The sequence below is a fragment of the Coregonus lavaretus genome, assembly GCF_964263955.1.
Source record: "Coregonus lavaretus genome assembly, chromosome: 8".
Taxonomy (NCBI): domain Eukaryota; kingdom Metazoa; phylum Chordata; class Actinopteri; order Salmoniformes; family Salmonidae; genus Coregonus; species Coregonus lavaretus.
In genome coordinates this window covers 14,433,966-14,455,472 of record NC_139995.1, presented here as the reverse complement: position 1 = coordinate 14,455,472, position 21,507 = coordinate 14,433,966, and the positions used below count along the sequence as shown (strand labels likewise).

The window sequence follows — 21,507 nt, the reverse complement described above, 5'->3', positions numbered from 1 at the left end:
AGTGAATTATAAATGAAATAATCTGTCTGTAAACAATTGTTGGAAAAATTACATGTGTCATGCACAAAGTAGATGTCCTAACCAACTTGCCAAAACTGTAGTTTGCTAAAAAGAAATTTGTGGAGTGGTTGAAAAACAAGTTTTAATGACTCCAACCTAAGTGTATGTAAACTTCCGACTTCAACTGTATATGCATGCGGCAGCCTCTACACAAACCATTAGATGCTGTTTTCCATTGTGCCCTTAGGTTTATTACTGGTGATGGTTATAGAACTCACCATTGTGTTTTGTATCAAAAAGTGGGCTGGGCCTCTTTGTATGTAAGGAAAGAGCCACATTTTCTTGTGTTTATCTACAAAGCACTCATGCAGAAACATCCTATTTATCTATCATTGTTAATTCAATTCAGACTTGGATAACACTGGAGGCCCCTTCGGTCTCCACAGAGTTGGGTAAAGCTGCTTTTAGTTTTTTTGCGCCCTTTATGTGGAACAACTTACAGAGCTCTCTGAAATTAGATGTTCTGGTCCCCCTTTGGCAGTTCAGAGTAATGATCGGAGACCTCTATGTTGATAAATGTGTCTGTTTAACTTAATATGTTTTATCATTTTGTATATTGAATGTGTTTGATGTATTTATGCAGGGCTCATCTATAAAAGAGACCCTAGTCTCAGTATGACTTCCCTGTCAAAATAAAGGTTAAATATAAAAATAAAAATAAAATATTTACAATCCCGTTAACCAAACAGAATACTCATTTACCAAGCTCGTATCAATAGCTCTTATCAATTTGTAAATTACAGTGCATGGAGAATGATGGTGTTATTTATATCAGAAAAAAATTAAGTGCATGTTGTTCCACTTGGAACTAACAGGTTGCTCGACCTTATTCATCTTTTAATGGCATGTAAAGGTGGTGGAATTATGAAGGAATGAAGTCAAAGTCAGAATCTGTAGACATACCTCCACCACACCATTTCTTTGCTCTCCACCACAAAGGAATAGCAGGTGAATAGCATGCTATTGTCATGCTTAAGTTCAAGGTCAGAATACTCATAGATAGAAAAGTGCATAAAAAGAGAAAAGTGCATGAAAAGGGAATCACGTTCCATTAAATGCAGGCTTAATTAACTTGGGTTGGAATTCTGCCCTTAGAGCATAGAATGTATATATAAAGAGTTAGAGATATCAAATGACAGTCAAAATGTTCAAAATGCGAAGCAACAATAGAACAAATGGCACTTGGCAGTAATAGTAGAACTATAACCATTAAGTTATATTTTAATCAATTTGAGGATAATGATGGTTATGCTTGATTGAGTAATGTACTTCTGTAATCTTATTCCCAATTGCAATTTTCTTAAGGGCCACAAGATGGCAATGCAGGATACCAAACAAACTAAAAGTAACTGCCTAACGTCTCAAGCCCTTCCGGTTTCCACAACATGATCTTACAGCATTTGTCTTCCTCATGAAAATCGCAGAGACAATGTGAATAGCACTGAGACATTTATTTATTTATGTATGTATGTATGTTTTCCATTTAGACAATGCAAATACAGCAAACACACACCACCAAGCACTAGGGGGAATGTAGAGCAAACAGGTTGAGGTGAATTGAAGGGTGGAAAGGAAGAGTGGGGTGGATAGTACTTCACGTGAGCCTATGGAATCAGCCAGTTAGTTCTGTCCTATTGGGGCCTGGTGATTGTTTGTAATCTTTCTGCTCTTCAATAGATTTTCATTCCAATTCGTATTATTCCTACCACTGAAAAAGTGTATGATAGTATTGCCCAGTTCTTCTATGGGACCTTAATGAGCATGTAGGCTATAGACATTTTAGCCGTGGGGTCATCCAGGGCTCCAGAAGAGGTCATGACCTCAACACCACATGGAGAGTGGATGGCTGAAATGTCAGTAGATCACACAGGTATTCTAAATAATTAATAATTAATTGGTTTCCCGTGTAGCTCAGTTGGTAGAGCATGGCGTTTGCAACGTCAGGGTTGTGTTTTCGTTTCCCACGGGGGGCCAGTATAAAAAAACAAAAAAACATGTATGCACTCACTAACTGTAAGTCGCTCTGGATAAGAGTGTCTGCTAAATGACTCAAATGTAAAAATGTTTCTAGAGGCAGTGACTCCAACAGTAAGGCACCCATCATCAGTGTAACTAGTGCACTGTATTAGTCCTTACGCATAGTCTGAACATTGCACATTTGTGAATCCTCTATTACAAAATGTGCACAACCTCATACCACTCTTCCGGTATATTTGTAACCATATGCACACGTAGAAGTATTTATGTTCATACATACAATATGCCTCCCACCCTTCAAAACAGCACATCAGATATACAGGGCAACTTCTTTCTCAATGTCTATACAGCAAGTAATCATTTTGAGAGGTGTGTGTCCAGTATAGAAAAAACACACATTTCTAACAATATCGGTGCTGCCTATCACTGCAAGCAAGTGCCTTAACATGAATCCAGTGTCATTTGACCAGATAAAATGAAATAAAATATACAAAAGAACTGTTAGGGACTCTGTTTCACAGAGACTGAACTTTACAGCAGTTAAGACAAAAGTCCAAAGGATCTTCTCCGTTACTTCAGGGTGAAGTGAGAATGGAGTAATTATGACAAGCACGGTAACAAAGCCATGGGAACACGGTGGCAGAGCTCAACTTTTAGATTCAACTCCATCTTGGAACGTTTTGGTAATGCTTTTTATATGTATAACAGTTCACAGTTTTCTCTTTTAAGTAGATTGATAATGGATTACAATAGCGAGGTGGCTACAAGAGAGACAGTTATTGCGAGTCTCACAAGCAGTTAAGATTGACCGCTGTAATTAACAATATCACATAGGAGATGATGAGAGCAGAGCGGCACTCCAAAAATGAATCTGGTTCTCCTCAGTTATATTTTCAAAGTTAGTCCACACAGGGAACAATGCATAGTATTTATTCAACAGTTTGTTCCAGCATCGTTTTTTGTTGATTTTTCAGACTGACTGACTGATGTATATGCAGCTGTTGAATATAGTTTTAGAGTTTTTATCCAGAGAGTCTACAGATTTGGCCAGGTAGGGCTATGGAGGCCTTGGTAGGTGTTCTGGAACAGGTTCACCTCCTGTCTATCTGTCGAAGATGATGAAGTTTGGCCTTAAACGTGTCACACTATGAATCCAGGCTTTGTCTGTGAGGGTACAGAAAAAGGAATCACACACTTAAAAATGTTTAGGGAAGGAAAGAAACCCACCAGCTGACATTCACAACCACTCTTATAAATACAAATGTTGAACTCATACGCCATAACTTAAAAACAACTAAAGTAAGTAAAAAAAAAAACATATCCTCACATTTCATTAAATTATTAGATACTGTAAAATATTAAAACTGCTCATTTGACCATACTATGGCTTTGTCTCAAATGACACCTTTTTCCCTGTAGAGTGTACTAGTTTTGACCAAAGTAGTGCACTACATGGGGAAATGGGTATGATTTGACATTTGCCCTACGTGACCAGCATTTGCGACTGAAAGTATGACAGTAGGATGACTGAAGGAGAACAGGATGAGGAGAGGAGCACAGAAGGGGGTATGGAGGGATTCGGTTTGTTATTAGCCAGAGAACGAGAGTCAGAGCCTGTAGTAGTAGTATACTCTGAATGCCAAGTGGAGTCCCAACTCATAGTCTCTTGATGTTGTAGAAGTGTCTGTCCACGTATTTCTTCAGTTGACTCTCCTATCAGTATAGTCCCATCAGCTTTGGTTGACATGCAGTGTCTACACGTTGCAGAAGTCTATTCCACAGAATCTTTCAGCTATAGATTTGTCTGAATGTTCTGCCATCTTGAGCACTTCCTGTGGATGTCAGTTCACAGACAGGTCCGTATCGTTCATTCCCTCGACTATTTAGAATCATGCATGTGAGTATGAGACGCTAATCGATACATTTTTATTTATTTTCATAAACAAGCAAACACTGGACTTTAAATTAGATTTTTCTATTGTTAAAAATGTTTAAAAAGCTAGTAAGACAGCTGTTGAATATATGTGTCACACTGGTGACAACAAGCATTAAAGGCTGACCATCACCCCTGCAGAGCACCCCTCCCCCCAAACCCCTTCCCCACACTACACTCACCCAGTCCCCATGCTTCATGCATGATGTCAGCACAGAGCAGGCATCTCCATGGTGACCATATATGACAGCAATTTGTGGAGGTGGGCTATTGAGTTCCTGAAGAATAAATTACCAGTACTTACAGGTAAGTCAATGTGTTCTGGGGAAAGGTCAATCTGATTTTTTTGTGGATTACATCATCATCGCTAATAATTTAATTGAACTACACTGATTGGGGGTGATGAACCATTAACATGCCATTATGTTTGTACAGTACATATAGAGTCTGTCTGGGGATGTAGAATATCAGAACCATTATACTGATCTCTCACAGATCCCATAGCTAGTAGTGCAACACATAAGCCCTATTCTTGCCATATTCACGACCAAATACAGGTGTAGGATCAAAATTTGAGCCAGTTTGCTACAGCAGGAAAATAATCCTACAGCAACAGGAAATGTGAATTATTATTTGAGTTAAAACTAATGGACATCTTTGTAGGGGTTGATACATTTCCGTAAGGGCAAATCAAGTCTAACATATTAAAATGTAAATGACAAACTTTAGAAGCCTTTTTAAACCTGAACAATTCTCAGCAACAAAATAGTGAGAAATGAAGATCCTACATCTATAGTCCTATTCTTTACAAACCACGAGTCAGACCTCTTGGGGGTCTACTGTACAAACACTAGGCATTTTCTAGGGCATTTTCCAGAGGAAGAGTGGTTGGTGGGCGAGGGTGGGGGGCGAGGGTGGGTCAGAGGCGGCATCACAGTCGGTTTTGGCTAAAGGGACAGGAGAGGAGGCATATACTGTTGTAGAGGAGACAGAGATTATTTCAAGGAGCGCTGTCTATTGTACTGTAGTATACACTGTGTGTAGGTTACTGTAGTCCTCTTGCAGCGGTGGTGTGGGGAGACAGGGAGTTGACGGGCTCCTGTCCCCACTCCCAGGAACCACCATGAGTGATCAGGACTGAAACAGAGAGAGAACACCACACAGCTCTGTGAAACAGACTGACACCAGTGGGATAAACAAGATGTTTTAAACGCAGGTTGATGTTTATTGTCATGAATCCTTCCCTGGAGGCAGAACTGAGCAATTTCCGCTAGATGGGCCAGCTGCAAAGTCAAAATTGTCTATATCGTAAATATTCATGAAAACTAGCTTTTTGGTCTTAGTTTAAGGTTAGGGTACGGCATTACGGTTAGCAGTGTGGTTAAGGTTATGGTTAGGTTTAAAATCAGATTTTATGTGTTTGTGGCTGTGCCAGCTAGTGACCACTCTGCAGAGTTGCTTGCAGGGCAAGAATCATTACAATAAATTACAAATTGCATTTTAAACAATATAATTGACTTACATGTCCAACATACTGTACGTGTGAGCTATGGCATATCTAAAGCCACCTATAGCCTATATAGCATACATACACAAATAAATGCATACGCACGCACACACACAATCACACTGTCTATCACTATCTCTCTAGTTATTGAGACAATACTATGGTGTCTTGACAGTGGTTTACATTGCAGCTCCACATACCTCAGATTTCCTATGTTGCTCCTCAGTGGGCGACTCTGTTTCCCTGACAACCACTGCTTTTGTCACCAGCATGTCGGGGTGTTGCTGCTTGGCCTCCTGTATCGCCATGGCAAGGGCCTGTGTGATAAAGGTCACAGTTCACATTAATGGCCACTATTCATTTGCAATCAATCTACAATATTAGTGTCTTTGAGTGTCATGACAGACGCCATACAAATAAAATGTACTATTACAGTACTTATAACTTAGTAACGGCTGTGACTGTTGTTCCTCACCTGATGTTGGTCCACGTCATCATCTCCTGTGATGATGATCCTTTTCTCAATCCTGGTCTCGGAGTAGCCACCTTTCACTGTCTGAAACACAACACACACATTCAACATCAATCTACAGATCAGATAATGATTGTGACCTTTCATAGCTCTATAATGTATATTACGTCCTGTATATTAAGTGAAGAGGAAGTGTCAAGACCCAACACCCAAGCAGCATCAAGTAGTCTCTCTTTTTAAAGGGCGCAGAAGAGGCACGAGGGGTTACCTTGGTAACTTGAGTTGTGGTTGCTGAGGTGACATTGTCGGCAGTGACAGTCAGTGGGGACACTACAGCCTCTCTCCCCAGGGTGCCTGCCTTCACCTGCAGCACGGTCATTAGGAGAATGAAGGGTCACTTACATTATCAGCACAGCAGCTACAAACACACACACACGAACACACACACACAGGCATACACACACACAACCAGTGGTTAGATTGAGCCGGAGCTACCTAGAGCAAGGGTCAAAGAGAGCCAGATGGAGCTGAGCTCCAGCACCTTATGGGTCCAACAAGGATTTTCTATTTAATTTATTAGGATCCCCATTAGCCGACGCCAATGGCAACATCTAGTCTTACTCGGGTCCGACACATAACGAAAACGACAAAAAACTTTACAATTTACACACATTTAAAAACATTAACATGTAATGTGTATGTGTGTGCATCTATCAGTTAGTACATACACACAACAAGTACTGTAGGTCACATGGGCGTTGTGCTGTGAGGTGTTGCTTTATTTGTTTTTTGAAACCAGGTTTGCCGTTCACTTGCGCTATATAAGATGGAAGGGAGTTCCATGCACTCATGGCTCTGTATAATACTGTACGTTTCTTTGAATTTGTTCTGGACATGGGGACTGTGAAAAGACCCCTGGTGGCGTGTCTGGTGGGGTAAGTGTGTGTGTCAGTGCTGTGTGTAAGTTGACTATGCAAACTATTTGGAATTTCCAACACATTGTTTCTTATAAAAACAAGAAGTGACGCACTCAGTCTTTCCTCAACTCTTAGCCAAGAGAGACTGGCATGAATAGTATTAATATTAATATTAGCCCTCTGATTACAATGAAGAGCAAGATGTGCCGCTCTGTTCTGGGCCAACTGCAGCTTAACTAGGTCTTTCTTTAAAGCACTTGACCATATGACTGGACAATAATCAAGATAAGATAAAACTAAAACCTGCAGAACTTGCTTTGTGGAGTGTGGTGTCAAAAAAGCAGAGCATCTCTTTATTATGGACAGACCTCTCCCCCTCTTTAAAATCATTGAATCTATGTGTTTTGACCATGACAGTTTACAATCTAAGGTGACACCAAGTAATGTAGTCTCCTCAACTTGTTCAACAGCCACACCATTTATTACCAGATTCAGCTGAGGTCTATAATTTAGGGAATTATTTGTACCAAATACAATGCTCTTAGTTTTAGAGATGTTCAGGACCAGTTTATTACAGGCCACCCATTCTAAAACTGACTGCAGCTATTTGTTAAGGGTTTCAGTGACTTCATTAGCTGTGGTTTCTGATGCGTATATGGTTGAATCATCAGCATACATGGACAAACATGCTTTGTTTAATGCCAGTGGCAGGTCATTGGTAAAAATAGAAAACAGTAGAGGGCCTAGAGAGCTGCCCTGCAGTACACCACACTTTACATGTTTGACATTAGACAAGCTTCCATTAAAGACAACCCTCTGAGTTATATTAGATAGATAGCTCTGAATCCACGATATGGCAGAGGTTGAAAAGCCATAACACATACGTTTTCTCAACAACAGGTTATGGTCAATAATATCGAAGGCTGCACTGAAATCTAACAGTACAGCTCCCACAATCTTCTTATTATCAATTTCTTTCAACCAATCATCAGTCATTTGTGTCAGTGCAGTACACGTTGAGTGCCCTTCTCTATAAGCATGCTGAAAGTCTGTTGTTAATTTGTTTATAGAGAAATAGCATTGTATTTAGTCAAACACCATTTTTTCCAACAGTTTGCTAAGAGCAGGCATCAAGCTGATAGGTCTGCTTTTAGAACCAATAAAGGCCGCTTTACCACTCTTGGGAAGCGGAATGACTTTGGCTTCCCTCCAGGCCTGAGGACAAAGACTTTCCTTTTGGCTCAGATTAAAGATATGACAGATAGGAGTGGCTATAGAGTCAGCTACCATCCTCAGTAGCATTCCATGTAAGTTGTCAATGCCAGGAGGTTTGTCATTATTGATCGATAACAATAATTTTCCCACCTCTCCCACACTAACTTTACAAAATGTTTTTCTTTCATTATTAGTTTTTTTATGCATGAGTACGATGGCATTTCCTGCCTACGTTTGCCCACTCTGCCAATGAAGTAATCATTACAATTATTGGAAACATCAAATGGTTTTGTGATGAATAAGCCATCTGAGTCGATGAAAGACTGAGTTGAAATTGTCTTTCTGCCAATAATTTCATTTAAAGTACTCCAAAGTTTTTTTTCCATCATTCTTTATATCATTGATCTTGGCTTCATAATACAGTTTTATTTTATTTGTATTTTTTTTGTCACATAATTTCTCAATTTGCAGTAAGTCAGCCAGTCAGATGTGCAGCCAGACTTATTAGCCACTCATTTTGCCCCATCTCTTTCAACCATACAGTTGTTCAATTTCTCATCAATCAATGGAGCCTTAACAGTTCTAACAGTCAGTTTCTTAACAGAAGCAATTTTATAAATTCATCAAGTGCAGCGTCTGGATGCTCCTTATTAATCACATCAGACCAACAAATATTTTTAACATCATCCACATAAGAGTCACAGCAAAATATTTTGTATGATCTCTACACACTATTTTAGGCCGAGCTTTTGGAACTTTGGCTTTCCTGGATATAGCCACTATATTGTAATCACTTCATACAATGGGATAGAGCTTTAGAACAAATTTCTATACATGTGGGTGATCTTATTTCTGAAGTGTTTGTTAACACCCTGGTAGATTGATTAATAACCTGAACCAGATTACAGGCACTGGTTACAGTGAGAAGCTTCTTCTTGAGCGGACAGCTTGATGAAAACCAGTCAATATTCAGGTCCCCAAGAAAGTAGACCTCTCTGTTTACAACACATACACTGTCAAGCATTTCACACATATTATTTAGATACTGACTGTTAGCACCTGGTGCAACCTTGTCCAAATGAAAACCTTTGCCTGCTTTTTAAAGCTATTTCTACTTTTTCTTTGCTTGATCTCCAAAGGGAGGCTATTCCATAGACAAATGCCTGCATAGGAAAACGTGCTCCTCGCAGCACTGTTTACTCTTGGGATTTTACAATACATAACACTAGCTCTGGTATTGTAACTGTGTTGGTTATAGACCATATCAGTGTGGTTTTTCATATAACCTGGGGCACGATCATTTAAGATGTCAAACATATGATTAAGTTTAAGTTGGTCCACTCTGGACTCCAAAGGCAACAAGCCCACCTCCCGGAACTAGGGGGGACATTCAGCATATACCTGATAACATTACTCTGCATGACCTGCATTCTCTTTTTCAGCTTTCTTGTTAGCCCACTATACCAAGCAGAGCTGGCATAATCAAAATGACACTGAATCAAGGTTGAGACAAGCAGTTTCTTAACTTTGATGTTAAAATATCTAGTGTTACGATATATACATTTCAATTTGTTCGCCATTTTAGAAATAATTTTAGCAGCAATCAGGTCTCCAGAAAGGGATAGATCTAGGGACACACCAAGGTAAGTTACACTTGTCTGCACAGTTTACCTTTATCTTGTCAGCCCTAAGCCATCTACGTTTTGTTCCAAACAAAATCGATTCCGTTTTTCCAAAATTTAGCAACAATTTGTTGTCAATCAACCAATCTCTAACAAAATGCAATTCCGTACTCAGGGTCTCCTCTATGTAAACTGTATCAGATAAGACCTAAACCAATTCACTGCTACATCATTTAGACCCATGCATTTCAGTTTCATCCGGAGAATATCATGGTCCACAGTGTCAAAGGCTTTCTGCAAGTCTAACATGACCATAGCTGTATAGTTCCCCTTCTCAATTTACTGTTTGATGTGGTCAAAAAGGTGGATAAGGCAAGTATCAGTGAAATTATTGATTTCATAAACCTTATTTCTAAGGCTACATATAGGAGTAGGATAGAAAGTAGAATAAAAGTACTAACCCTCACCCTAGAACGATAATACATTATACTTACAGCAGTTAGCATAACCCTAGCCACTTTCCTAACCCTTAACCTTAGCTTCATGTCCCTAGCCATAATCCTAACCTTGGCTCTGCCTCCTCCAAAGTCCCAATTTAAACCCTGCACACAATGACAAACACACACAAACACACACACAAACACACACACACACAAACACAAACAAACACAGAGAAACACACACCCACTCACACACACTATGCTGCTGGTTCTAGCTATAGCCCAGCCAAAATACAACTGCATCTTTAACCACTTCTCTCTACATGACAACATACAGTGAATCACAGACACTGCTTCAATTCAACAACAAACAAGAGCATTGTTTCATGGGAACCTTATCACTGCGTCAGCTACAATTAATCAAGAGCTACAGAGTAGGGCTAAATGTCTGGAGTCAGAGTACAGTAACATAGTCAGTCTATTGAGTGAGAGGAGGGGGGTGGAGGATGGTAAGGTGAACTATGTACTTACAGGGGAGCCATTTTCTATACTGGGGAGAGGAACCTCCTTCCTACTGCCAACTCCCTGGTTCTGGTTCTGGGAAAAAGAGAGGAATGAGGAGAGGGAGGAAAGAAAACATCACTTGGATGAAGGGATGAAGTCATCATGTTCATACTTATTAAACTATGGACACACTGCGCTTCTCAGGGAGAAAGCAGTGTGTCCATATGGGAACATGAAGTCCTCAAACCTGATCACCATATAGCATACAGCTACCATGACTGTAGTGAATCAGAAGCAAGGTATTAGGGTGAACTTATAAACCAAGTTATAAGCCAATAGGCAGCCAAGCAGGAGCGTAGCGTAACCATTTGATACAGAAGTATGGTATCAACATGGTAATGTACCAACTAGTGAAGTTCAACCCAACAGATCCTCCTGTAATTATCAATACAGCATGTTTGTTGGCACTGTGATACAAATAGGAGTTTATTGAAATATTAAGTGCCATAGATAACACAAGCCAATTATGTGGTAGCAGTATGACATACTGTAAACATGTAAACCTGCACAGTTTAGAAGGGGGGAGAAGTCTAATTTTAACAAGCCTCGTTTAAAAGGATGCACATGCAAATAATAATATGCCATTTAGCAGACGCTTTTATCCAAAGCGACTTACAGTCATGCGTGCATACATTTTTGTGTATGGGTGGTCCCGGGGATCGAACCCACTACCTTGGCGTTACAAGCGCCGTGCTCTACCAGCTGAGCTATTGTGAGGCAATAACATATTAATGCAGAAAACTAAACAATCTGGCCAGAATCTGGCAAAATATACTCTCTAAACTTGCAGCCCATTATTTGCACATGCAAAACCTGTCATGGCAGATTCGAGCGATTCTCTATACCCTTATCCCCCATGAGCACCATATTTACACCAATCCAGTTCCTTTCATATCCACCAGGGGGAGTGAATTAGTGTGCAGTTCAGGGGGAAGGGTAGAGAATCAGACTGCAGCCAGAGCTTGCGCAGCATAGTCTTCCAGCCTTTCTGCTGTTGTGAAGAGAGGGTCTGACACATACCAGGTCGCCCTCAGGTGGCTGAGCCACGTCAGTGCTGCTGGAGACATTTGTCTCGTTACAGTTGACGTCAGCCTCCATTTGCTGCAGACACACACACACAAACACTACTATATCGTTGCTTACTCCAAATCAAGAGCACCTCTGCCCAAGAGGCTCAACACCCTAGTCATTGCTATTTGTTATCTATTATCTATTAACTATCTACCACACGCAGTGTACAAAACATTAAGAACACCTTCCTAATATTGAGTTGCGCGCAGTAGCGTTGCAGGTCTTGACACAAACCGGTACCCCTGGCACCTACTACCATACCCCTTTCAAAGGCACTTAAATATTTAGTCTTGCCCATTCACCCTCTGAATGGCACACATATACAATCAATGTCTCAATTGTCTCAAGGCTTAAACATCCTTCTTTAACCTCTCTCCACCCCTTCATCTACAGTGATTGAAGTGGATTTAACAAGTGACATCAATAAGGGATCATATCAATCACCTGGTCAGTCTATGTCATGGAATGAGGGCCCCGTGTAGCTCAGTTGGTAGAGCATGGTGTTTGCAACGCCAGGGTTGTGGGTTCGTTTCCCACGGGGGGCCAGTATGAAAAATGTATGCTCTCACTAACTGTAAGTCGCTCTGGATAAGAGCGTCTGCTAAAATGTAAAAAAAAAAAAATTGTGTTCCTAATGTTTTGTACACTCAGTGTATTCTAGTCATTCAATTTCTATGCTCAACACATCTACCACTGACTTGAGTTTCCACTTCAAAGACACCCTCTCCAGATCACTGCCACAGCTCATCTTCATCATTAGATGAATGACACACCAGAGGCACTAATTAAATTTTAATCAGGCACCTGTGGGACCGGCACAGCTCCATGCTCTGCCTTTAGAGATTAATGGAACTCCCGCATGCTTTCATAATTCTCTTTAATGTCCTGTCAATACTTTCATCCCTCTATAACAACGTTATTAAAGTCCCAATGCATTCAAAAACATGATTTCCTGTGTTTTATATATATTTCCACACTATGAGGTTGGAATAATACTGTGAAATTGTGAAAATGATGATAATGCCCTTTTAGTTTAAGAGCTGTTTGAAAAGACCACCTGAAATTTCAGCCTGTTTTGGTGGGATGGAGTTGTTGCCTTCCATGGAGTACATTAGTTAATAGACCAATAAGAAGAGAATTCCAACCCTTTCTGCAGATAACAGCTAATTTTTAGTTTTTCCCTCCCCACTCAGACCACTCCCAGACAGTCCTAGCAAAACTCTTGCTTGAGAAATTGCCCTTTGCTAAGGAGCTATTTTAGTTTATTTTGGACCATTTTATTTTAAAACAATCACAGTAAGGTACTTAATTGTTACCCAGAAATGATTTGATATTGAGAATGAACTGCTGCATTGTGGTCGTGAGAGTATGGCAGTCTAATCAAGAGCTGCAGTACAGCAGAGCTATGAACAGAAAAGGTCTCATTTATATTAGGATTATACGCTTCCTCTTTAAATGACTAATTACATTTCCCTCTGTTTACAAAAATATCAAACTAAATTGATTGGGTAAAAATGAACCTATAAATGGTCTTACTATTGTCTTATTCACTAAATGTTTCCATTTCCTGCTTAACATAATTTCAGATACCTTTTGGTCAAACTATAGCGCCACTCTGCTACATTTGTCATTTGATCATCAGTATGCACTAGCAAAGGTAACACTAATCTGCACTGGTACCAAAGTGACTCATATCAACTGTATGCAATAATTTCCTTTGTGTTGTCTTCGGAATGCTGCATTATCTCACCAACCCCCTCGTCACACCTCTGGGTAGCAGAGGTTCTGTTGTGATGTGGTCCTCTGTAGCTCAGCTGGTAGAGCACGGCGCTTGTAACGCCAAGGTAGTGGGTTCGATCCCCGGGACCACCCATACACAAAAATGTATGCACGCATGACTGTAAGTCGCTTTGGATAAAAGCGTCTGCTAAATGGCATATTATATTATAACATCCTTTAGGTCTGATATCTGATTGGAAGTTCACTTTTACAGTAACGCTATTGGTCAACAACTCAAATTTTTAATCCAAACTCAGATGTTATAAAGGGGTCTCCGATTCATTGTCTCCTTCTCTTTTGTTCCTGACCTGCGCTGGTGAGATACACTCTCTCTTTCTTTCTTTCTCTCTCCACCTCATAGACTCTTGGGGCATGGCCTTTCAGGCTACAACTTCTCTCCCTCTCTCCTTCTGATCATGCTGAGAATAATGCCTTGTAATGCTTGTTAATGCTTTGTAACTTAAGTGTATGCCTTGTATGTGATTTCAGTCATTTTACAATGTTAATTAAATACACTTGTATTTAAGAATTCCACTCTCAGACCTTTCTTGATTGCCTATTATTGTAACTCAACTGTAGTCTCTTGCATATTGCAAACATATCTATATGGAGTCAGATAAACATTTTAAATAGGCTAATTGCATAGTCTTATAATGTGTCGCTTGTGAGTTATATATACAGTGGCTTGCGAAAGTATTCACTCCCCTTGGCATTTTTCCTATTTTGTTGCCTTACAACCTGGAATTAAAATGGATTTTTGGGGGGTTTGTATCATTTGATTTACACAACATGTCTACCACTTTGAAGATGCTAAATATTTTGTTGTTGTTGAAACAAACAAGAAATAAGACAAAAAAACAGAAAATGTGCGTGTGCATAACTATTCACCCCCCCAAAGTCAATCCTTTGTAGAGCCACCTTTTGCAGCAATTACAGCTGCAAGTCTCTTGGGGTATGTCTCTATAAGCTTGGCACATCTAGCCACTGGGATTTTTGGCCATTCTTCAAGGCTCCAGCTCCAGCTCCTTCAAGTTGGATGGGTTCCGCTGGTGTACAGCAATCTTTAAGTCATACCACAAATTCTCAATTGGATTGAGGTCTGGGCTTTGACTAGGCCATTCCAAGATATTTAAATGTTTCCCCTTAAACCACTCAAGTGTTGCTTTAGCAGTATGCTTAGGGTCATTGTCCTGCTGGAAGGTGAACCTCCGTCCCAGTCTCAAATCTCTGGAAGACTGAAACAGGTTTCCCTCAAGAATTTCCCTGTATTTAGCGCCATCCATCATTCCTTCAATTCTGACCAGTTTCCCAGTCCCTGCCAATGAAAAACATCCCCACAGCATGATGCTGCCCTGTTCTCGGGGTGATGAGAGGTTTTGGGTTTGCGCCAGACATAGCTTTTTCCTTGATGGCCAAAAAGCTCAATTTTAGTATCGTCTGACCAGAGTACCTTCTTCCATATATTTGGGGAGTCTCCCACATGCCTTTTGGGGAACACCAAACGTGTTTGCTTATTTTTTTCTTTAAGCAATGAGATACTCCAATCGCCGCTGTGGAGCTTTGCAGCTCCTTTAGGGTTATCTTTGGTCTCTTTGTTGCCTCTCTGATTAATGCCCTCCTTGCCTGGTCCGTGAGTTTTGGTGGGTGGCCCTCTCTTGGCAAGTTTGTTGTGGTGCCATATTCTTTCAATTTTTTTAATAATGGATTTAATGGTGCTCCGTGGGATGTTCAAAGTTTCTGGTATTTTTTTATCATCCAAACCTGATCTGTACTTCTCCACAACTTTGTCCCTGACCTGTTTGGAGAGCTCCTTGGTCTTCATGGTGCTGCTTGCTTGGTGGTGCCCCTTGCTTAGTGGTGTTGCAGACTCTGGGGCCATTCAGAACAGGTGTATATATATATACTGAGATCATGTGACACTTAGATTGCATACAGGTGGACTTTATTTAACTAATTATGTGACTTCTGAAGGTAATTGGTTGCACCAGATCTTATTTAGGGGCTTCATGGCAAAGGGGGTGAATACAGTATGAAAAATGTATGCACTCACTAACTGTAAGTCGCTCTGGATAATAGCGTCTGCTAAAAGCTGTAAATGTACATATGCACGCACCACTTTTCAGTTATTTATTTAGTATAATTTTTTGAAACAAGTTATTTTTTTCATTTCACTTCACCGATTTTGGACTATTTTGTGTATGTCCATTACATGAAATCCAAATAAAAATCAATTTCAATTACAGGTTGTAATGCAACAAAATAGGAAAAACGCCAAGGGGGATGAATACTTTTGAAAGGCACTGTAATATGCATATATGATAAATATTACCCCACTACACTGATAGCACTGATCTGGTAGTGGATTGTTTTGTGCTTTAGACAACTCCTCAGTTGTGTTTGTTGGCAGAGGACTTGGCTGGAGCACAAACAGATTTGACTACTGTACAAGGCTAAACCATCAAACCCAGAGGGACAGAAGTGAGTCCATAGACTGATGTAGTGTACCTGCTGGGACATGTCCATGATGTTGATGCTGGTGACCTCTGACCCATTGGTGTGTGTCTCCATCTTAGTGTCGGCCTCCCTCAGCATCTGGGCAGTGCTAACAGCACTGGGGTCTTTCCTGGCTACTGGGGGCTGCAGCAGGAAGAAACAGACAGGTGCACTAAGACTATATAGACTACAGACAGTCTATTCTTCTCTAACATCATCAATATTACCTGACGGTAAACCTACCGTCAACTAATGTCCTAAAATTGAGCCCCGAAGTATGTCGTCTTTATATGTTTATATATTAGAAATCATTTTGGGTTGCTGAATCACTTGAAAGACACATGAAAATCCATCAAATTTGAATCTTATTTATGTGATGTCTGAATACTGAATACTATTATGTAATGTACAGTACTAGTCAAAAGTTTGGGCAAACCTACTCATTCAAGAGTTTTTCTTTATTTTTACTATTTTCTACATTGTAGAATAATAGCGAAGATATCAAAACTATGAAATAACACATATGGAATCATGTAGTAACCAAAAAAGTGTTAAGCAAATCAAAATATATTTTAGATTTTAGATTCTTCAAAGTAGCCACCCTTTGACTTGATGACAACTTTGCACACTCTTGGCATTCTCTCAACCAGGTTCATGAGGAATGCTTTTCCAACAGTCTTGAAGGAGTTCCCAGATATGCTGAGCACTTGTTGGCTGCTTTTCCTTCACTCTGCGATCCAACTCATCCCAAACCATCTCAATTGGGTTGAGGTTGGGTGATTGTGGAGGCCAGGTCATCTGATGCAGCACTCCATCACTCTCCTTCTTGGTCAAATAGCCCTTACACAGCCTGGAGGTGTGTTGGGTCATTGTCTTGTTGGAAAACAAATGATAGTCTCACTAAGCGCAAACCGGTTGGGATGGCGTATCGCTGCAGAATGCTGTGGTAGCAATGCTGGTTAAGTGTGCCTTGAATTCTAAATAAATCACTGACAGTGTCACCAGCAAAGCACCCCCACACCATCACATCTCCTCCTCCATGCTTCACGGTGGGAACCACACATGCAGAGATCATCCGTTCACCTACTCTGCGTCTCACAAAGACACGGCGGTTGGAACCAAAAATCTCAAATTTGGAGTAATCAGACCAAAGGACAGATTTCCACCAGTCTAATGTCCATTGCTAGTGTTTCTTGGCCCAGGCAAGTTTCTTCTTATTATTGGTGTCCTTTAGTAGTGTTTCTTTGCAGCAATTCGACCATGAAGGCCTGATTCACGCAGTCTCCTCTGAGCAGTTGATGTTGAGATGTGTCTGTTACTTGAACTCTGTGAAGCATTTATTTGAGCTGCAATTTCTGAGGCTGGTAACTCTATCGAACTTATCCTCTGCAGCAGAGGTAACTCTGGGTCTTCCTTTCCTGTGGCGGTCCTCATGAGAGCTAGTTTCATCATAGCGCTTGATGGTTTTTGTGACTGCACTTGAAGAAACTTTCAAAGTTCTTGAAATTTTCCGGATTGACTGACATTCATGTCTTAAAGTAATGATGGACTGTCATTTCTCTTTGCTTATTTGAGCTGTTCTTGCCATAATATGGACTTGGTCTTTTACCAAATAGGGCTATCTTCTGTATACCACCCCTACCTTGTAACAACACAACTGATTGGTGCAAACGCATTAAGAAGGAAAGAAATTCCACAAATTAACTTTTAACAAGGAACACCTGTTAATTGAAATGCATTCCAGGTGACTACCTCATGATGCTGGTTGAGAGAATGCCAAGAATGTGCAAAGCTGTCATCAAGGCAAAGGGTGGCTACTTTGAAGAATCTCAAATATAAAATATATGTGTTATTTCATAGTTTTGATGTCTTCACTATTATTCTACAATGTAGAAAATAGTAAAAATAAAGAAAAACCCTTGAATGAGCAGATGTGTCCAAACTTTTGACTGGTCTTGTACATGCTGTGGCCTTGACATGGTACTGCTTATCCTTAGGTCAACTACAATACAATACTGTTCAAACAGACAATGAAACAATACAAGTACAGTCATACACTACAGTATAAATTGGTGATTGTACATCACTTAATTTCAGACCAAACATTTAGTAAAGCATGTATGATTGACAATGGAAGGGAAAATACAAGGAAACATACACATTTCACAATAATCTGAAACAAAGAAAAAAGCAAATGGATAAACCATAGGAAAATAAATAAACAAAAAAATCAAAGGATGAAGCAATAATATATTACAATTAATTGTATTACATGTAAACATAAAATTAAAACATCAACAAAAAAAGAACCCAAATGGTAACTGAAAATGTTTCAACAAAAAAGGTGACTGGTGATTTCATTAAAGGGATACTTCAGAATTTTGGCAATGAATTTATCTACTTCCCCAGAGTCAGATGAACTCATGGATACCATTTTTATGTCTCTGCATCTAGTATGAAGGAAGTTAGAGGTAGTTTCGCGAGCCAACGCTAACTAGCGTAAGCGCAATGACTGGAAATCGATGGTATCTACTAGCATGCTAGCAGTTACCATAGACTTCCAGTCATTTCACTAACGCTAGTTAACAACTTCCCTCAAACTGCATGCATACATAAAAATGGCATCCACGAGTCCATCGGACTCTGGGGAAGTAGATAAAGGGCTTCATTGACAAAATATCAATTATCCCTTTAAGGGCAGGCATTCCTAGCAGGGCAGATTCGTTCTCAGAAGCAGGAAGGAGGAGATGGGGAGTGGCAAGGATCAGGGATGGGGTACATTATGTCTATGTCTACCTCATGGCGCACACGTTCCTCAGGGGGCATCTCCTCTACAGGGGACATGTCATGGGAGCCCATGAGATGGGCCGAATAGAACCTGGAGGTCTCCTCAAAGTCATCCCGGCCCACTTCGGGCAACCGCTCCCTCTCCCCCAGCTCAGACAGGCCCTTGGAGAACTCCTCCACGCCCGTGTGGAGGTCCATGACGACGGTGAAGTCCACCTCGGCCTCCAGGCTGGACGTGGAGCTGACCGTCATGCTGGAGCACTTCCTCTCGATACCCAGGTGGGTCTCTTTCATGAAGACCACCGTGTCACGCTCGTGGTCTTCCTCCGAGGTGGAGCCCGGCCGAGGCCTCCTCTCCCAATGTTCCCTCTGGGTGAGAGAGGGGGTTACAGAAAGATGGCCGCCACAACAGAATCACAACATAAGGCCAGTCTGGCGGCAGCTCAGGGCAGGGAGTGACCATGAGAGAGGGGATGTTGGTTATGATGATGATGATGATGATGAGATGACAGTGGATGAATGATCCTCTAGAAGGGAATATGTCCTGGCCTGGAGGTATGTATAAGTATTCATGTAGGATCTTTCCTCGAGGCCCTGATACATATTATACATGCCTATATTATCATAAAAACCGATCATAAAAATCTTCTCCAGGCATGCAATTTGCTACATCATATATATGGAGAAGAGAGGAGATACAGTCTTACACAGAGGAAATTACTTTCAACGTAGTGGAAGGTAAACGCCTGTGCCATAGTCAGGGTTCAGCCTCTATGTATGCTGCCCATATGACAGAGTTACCCATGGGTGACAGTGAGGGAGAAAATGGGGAGTGAGGGACTAAACTACCACAAGAGAGAACATAAATGGGAAAATGGTGAGGCATGTGGTTAAATTCTAAATGTAAAGTGACCTTGGCATCATCTACTGTATCTTCATAAATGGCAAGAGTGGAGAGAGGCTCCTGCAGAGGGAAAGCAGGGGAAGAAGGAGAGCAGCCAGAGGTTAGTCCAAGCTGGAGAGACATCAGTAGACTACTAGACATCAGTAGAGAGACTGGGTCTCTACTAACCGTCCATTAGAACAACAGAACAGCACGTTTCTAACATAGTAGGGCAGTTCCCCCTTCCATCTATTTGTGAGTACAAAAAACAAGTAAGCTTACCACCAGCTTGGACAAGAGAAATGAACCCACCATGTAAAGCCAGTTGTCCTACTTGGAATTAGTATAAACTAGTGTCGTACAGAATGTACTATGGTCAGGTTGTAAGATTTGATAGTATAGAGCAGCCGTAGCAGCATGGCAACAGTCAATCATTGGCCAACGACAGAATCATAAAATGCAAACCACGCAGACTGAATTTCAAGGGGCTCAAATGTTCAAATGGCCAAAGAATAATGTTTGGTTTCAATGACATCAAAGGCAGTTTTGGCTTTTATAACATGCTTGGAAGCCCATTCTGTTTTTGCACACCCAGTATACAGAACCACTGGTGCTCTCACATGCTGTTTGTCAGTTTTTGGGTGAGGCAGCTTACAAAGTGATCTCACACCTCGTTCCATGCCTGATCGTGCCAATGTGTCCTGGGCCTAGAATCAGATGAATGATTTAAGCTGTTAGATCCCAGGCCTGATTTCAAATGATTTTCATTCCACTGCCAAATATGTGTAAGCTCCTAATGACACCAACTGTGAAATGAAAGTGGTGACTCTCTTTCTGAAAGCTAGTCTGTCTGTGTAGCTACAGTACAGCAGCCTGGGTATTGCTGCTGGACGGCATGTTGCCTGCCCTTCTTTTTCACAGTCTGGGTGGGTTCTTTGCTTTACAAGAATGCATATAGCATCCAATGTATGATCCTTGTAAAGCATTTGATCTGGTTTATAAATAATCATTACCCAATAAGGTACCGTTAGCTACATTTAGCTTAATGTTCCTGTTATTCATTTTCATGTTAATGAAGTTGTCAAATCACAATAAACTATTTACATGACATTATGCAAACTACTGAGCGGGTATCATTTGTCATTTTCTTTAAAAAGTGTCTTTGAGGTCAGGAGATTAATGGCCGAGATTTGACTGATGAGCATACTGTACAGTATATGTAGCATAGAGTGCCTTTATGGGTGATAATGACATGTTTCTCTCATTTTCTCATACAGTTCCTGTCACAGTCAATTGAGCTGTAAAACATGTATGAAACCATGTCTGAAGTCCATGCCTTCCTCCACATTTCAGCTTGGAAACAGCATGGAGAAGTGTAAAAAACCTCAGAGCCATGGCAATATGCAAGAGCCTTTGTTTCCTTGCAAACCTCTGCGAAAAATACTTGCTAGAGGGTTAGTTGGAAGGAAAATCAAGGTTCAAATGTGAATAGAGGGGGAATAGAAGCCAAGAGCCAAAACATGAAAAGTTGTGTTTGTCTTTTTGACAATCTCTACCACAGCCCTGTAGTGAGTTCTACAGATTTGCAAGCAGTTGTGTTTCAGGTTTGTTGTGAAGCATAATGGTGAAGGGAGGCAGGGAGGAGTAGGGGGGCTAAATGGGGTGGATCCAAACTCATAGCAGACAAAATGCATTGATGGCTGCATCAGCCAATGAGACGCAGCCAAAACCAGTGTGTCATAAGTTACACTCCACCCCCTTCTTCATATACAGGCATGTATAAGTTA

The 21,507-nt window shown here is 40.7% G+C and overlaps 1 protein-coding gene across 3 annotated transcripts in view; it reads right to left on the bottom strand.

Annotated features, from left to right (window-relative positions):
* Positions 1-1,493: 1,493 nt before the first annotated feature.
* The window catches only part of LOC311134372 (band 4.1-like protein 1), a 108,583-nt gene continuing 88,569 nt past the window's right edge, over positions 1,494-21,507 (bottom strand). The window contains exons 14-20 of one of the 3 annotated variants that reach the window (XR_014613685.1): positions 16,063-16,194; positions 10,675-10,740; positions 6,218-6,313; positions 5,953-6,033; positions 5,678-5,794; positions 5,004-5,107; positions 1,494-3,201 (exon numbers count right to left, since the gene is read on the bottom strand). Coding sequence is in view for 2 of the 3 variants with exons in the window: in XM_084168028.1 (XP_084024154.1) it covers positions 5,102-5,107; positions 5,678-5,794; positions 5,953-6,033; positions 6,218-6,313; positions 10,675-10,740; positions 11,728-11,808; positions 16,063-16,194 (579 nt within the window). In the remaining variant the exon portion in view is untranslated. Of the gene's footprint in view, positions 3,202-3,940; positions 5,108-5,677; positions 5,795-5,952; positions 6,034-6,217; positions 6,314-10,674; positions 10,741-11,727; positions 11,809-16,062; positions 16,195-21,507 lie in introns of those variants that run through there. The other 2 variants (XM_084168028.1, XM_084168029.1) reach the window with 2 other exon arrangements.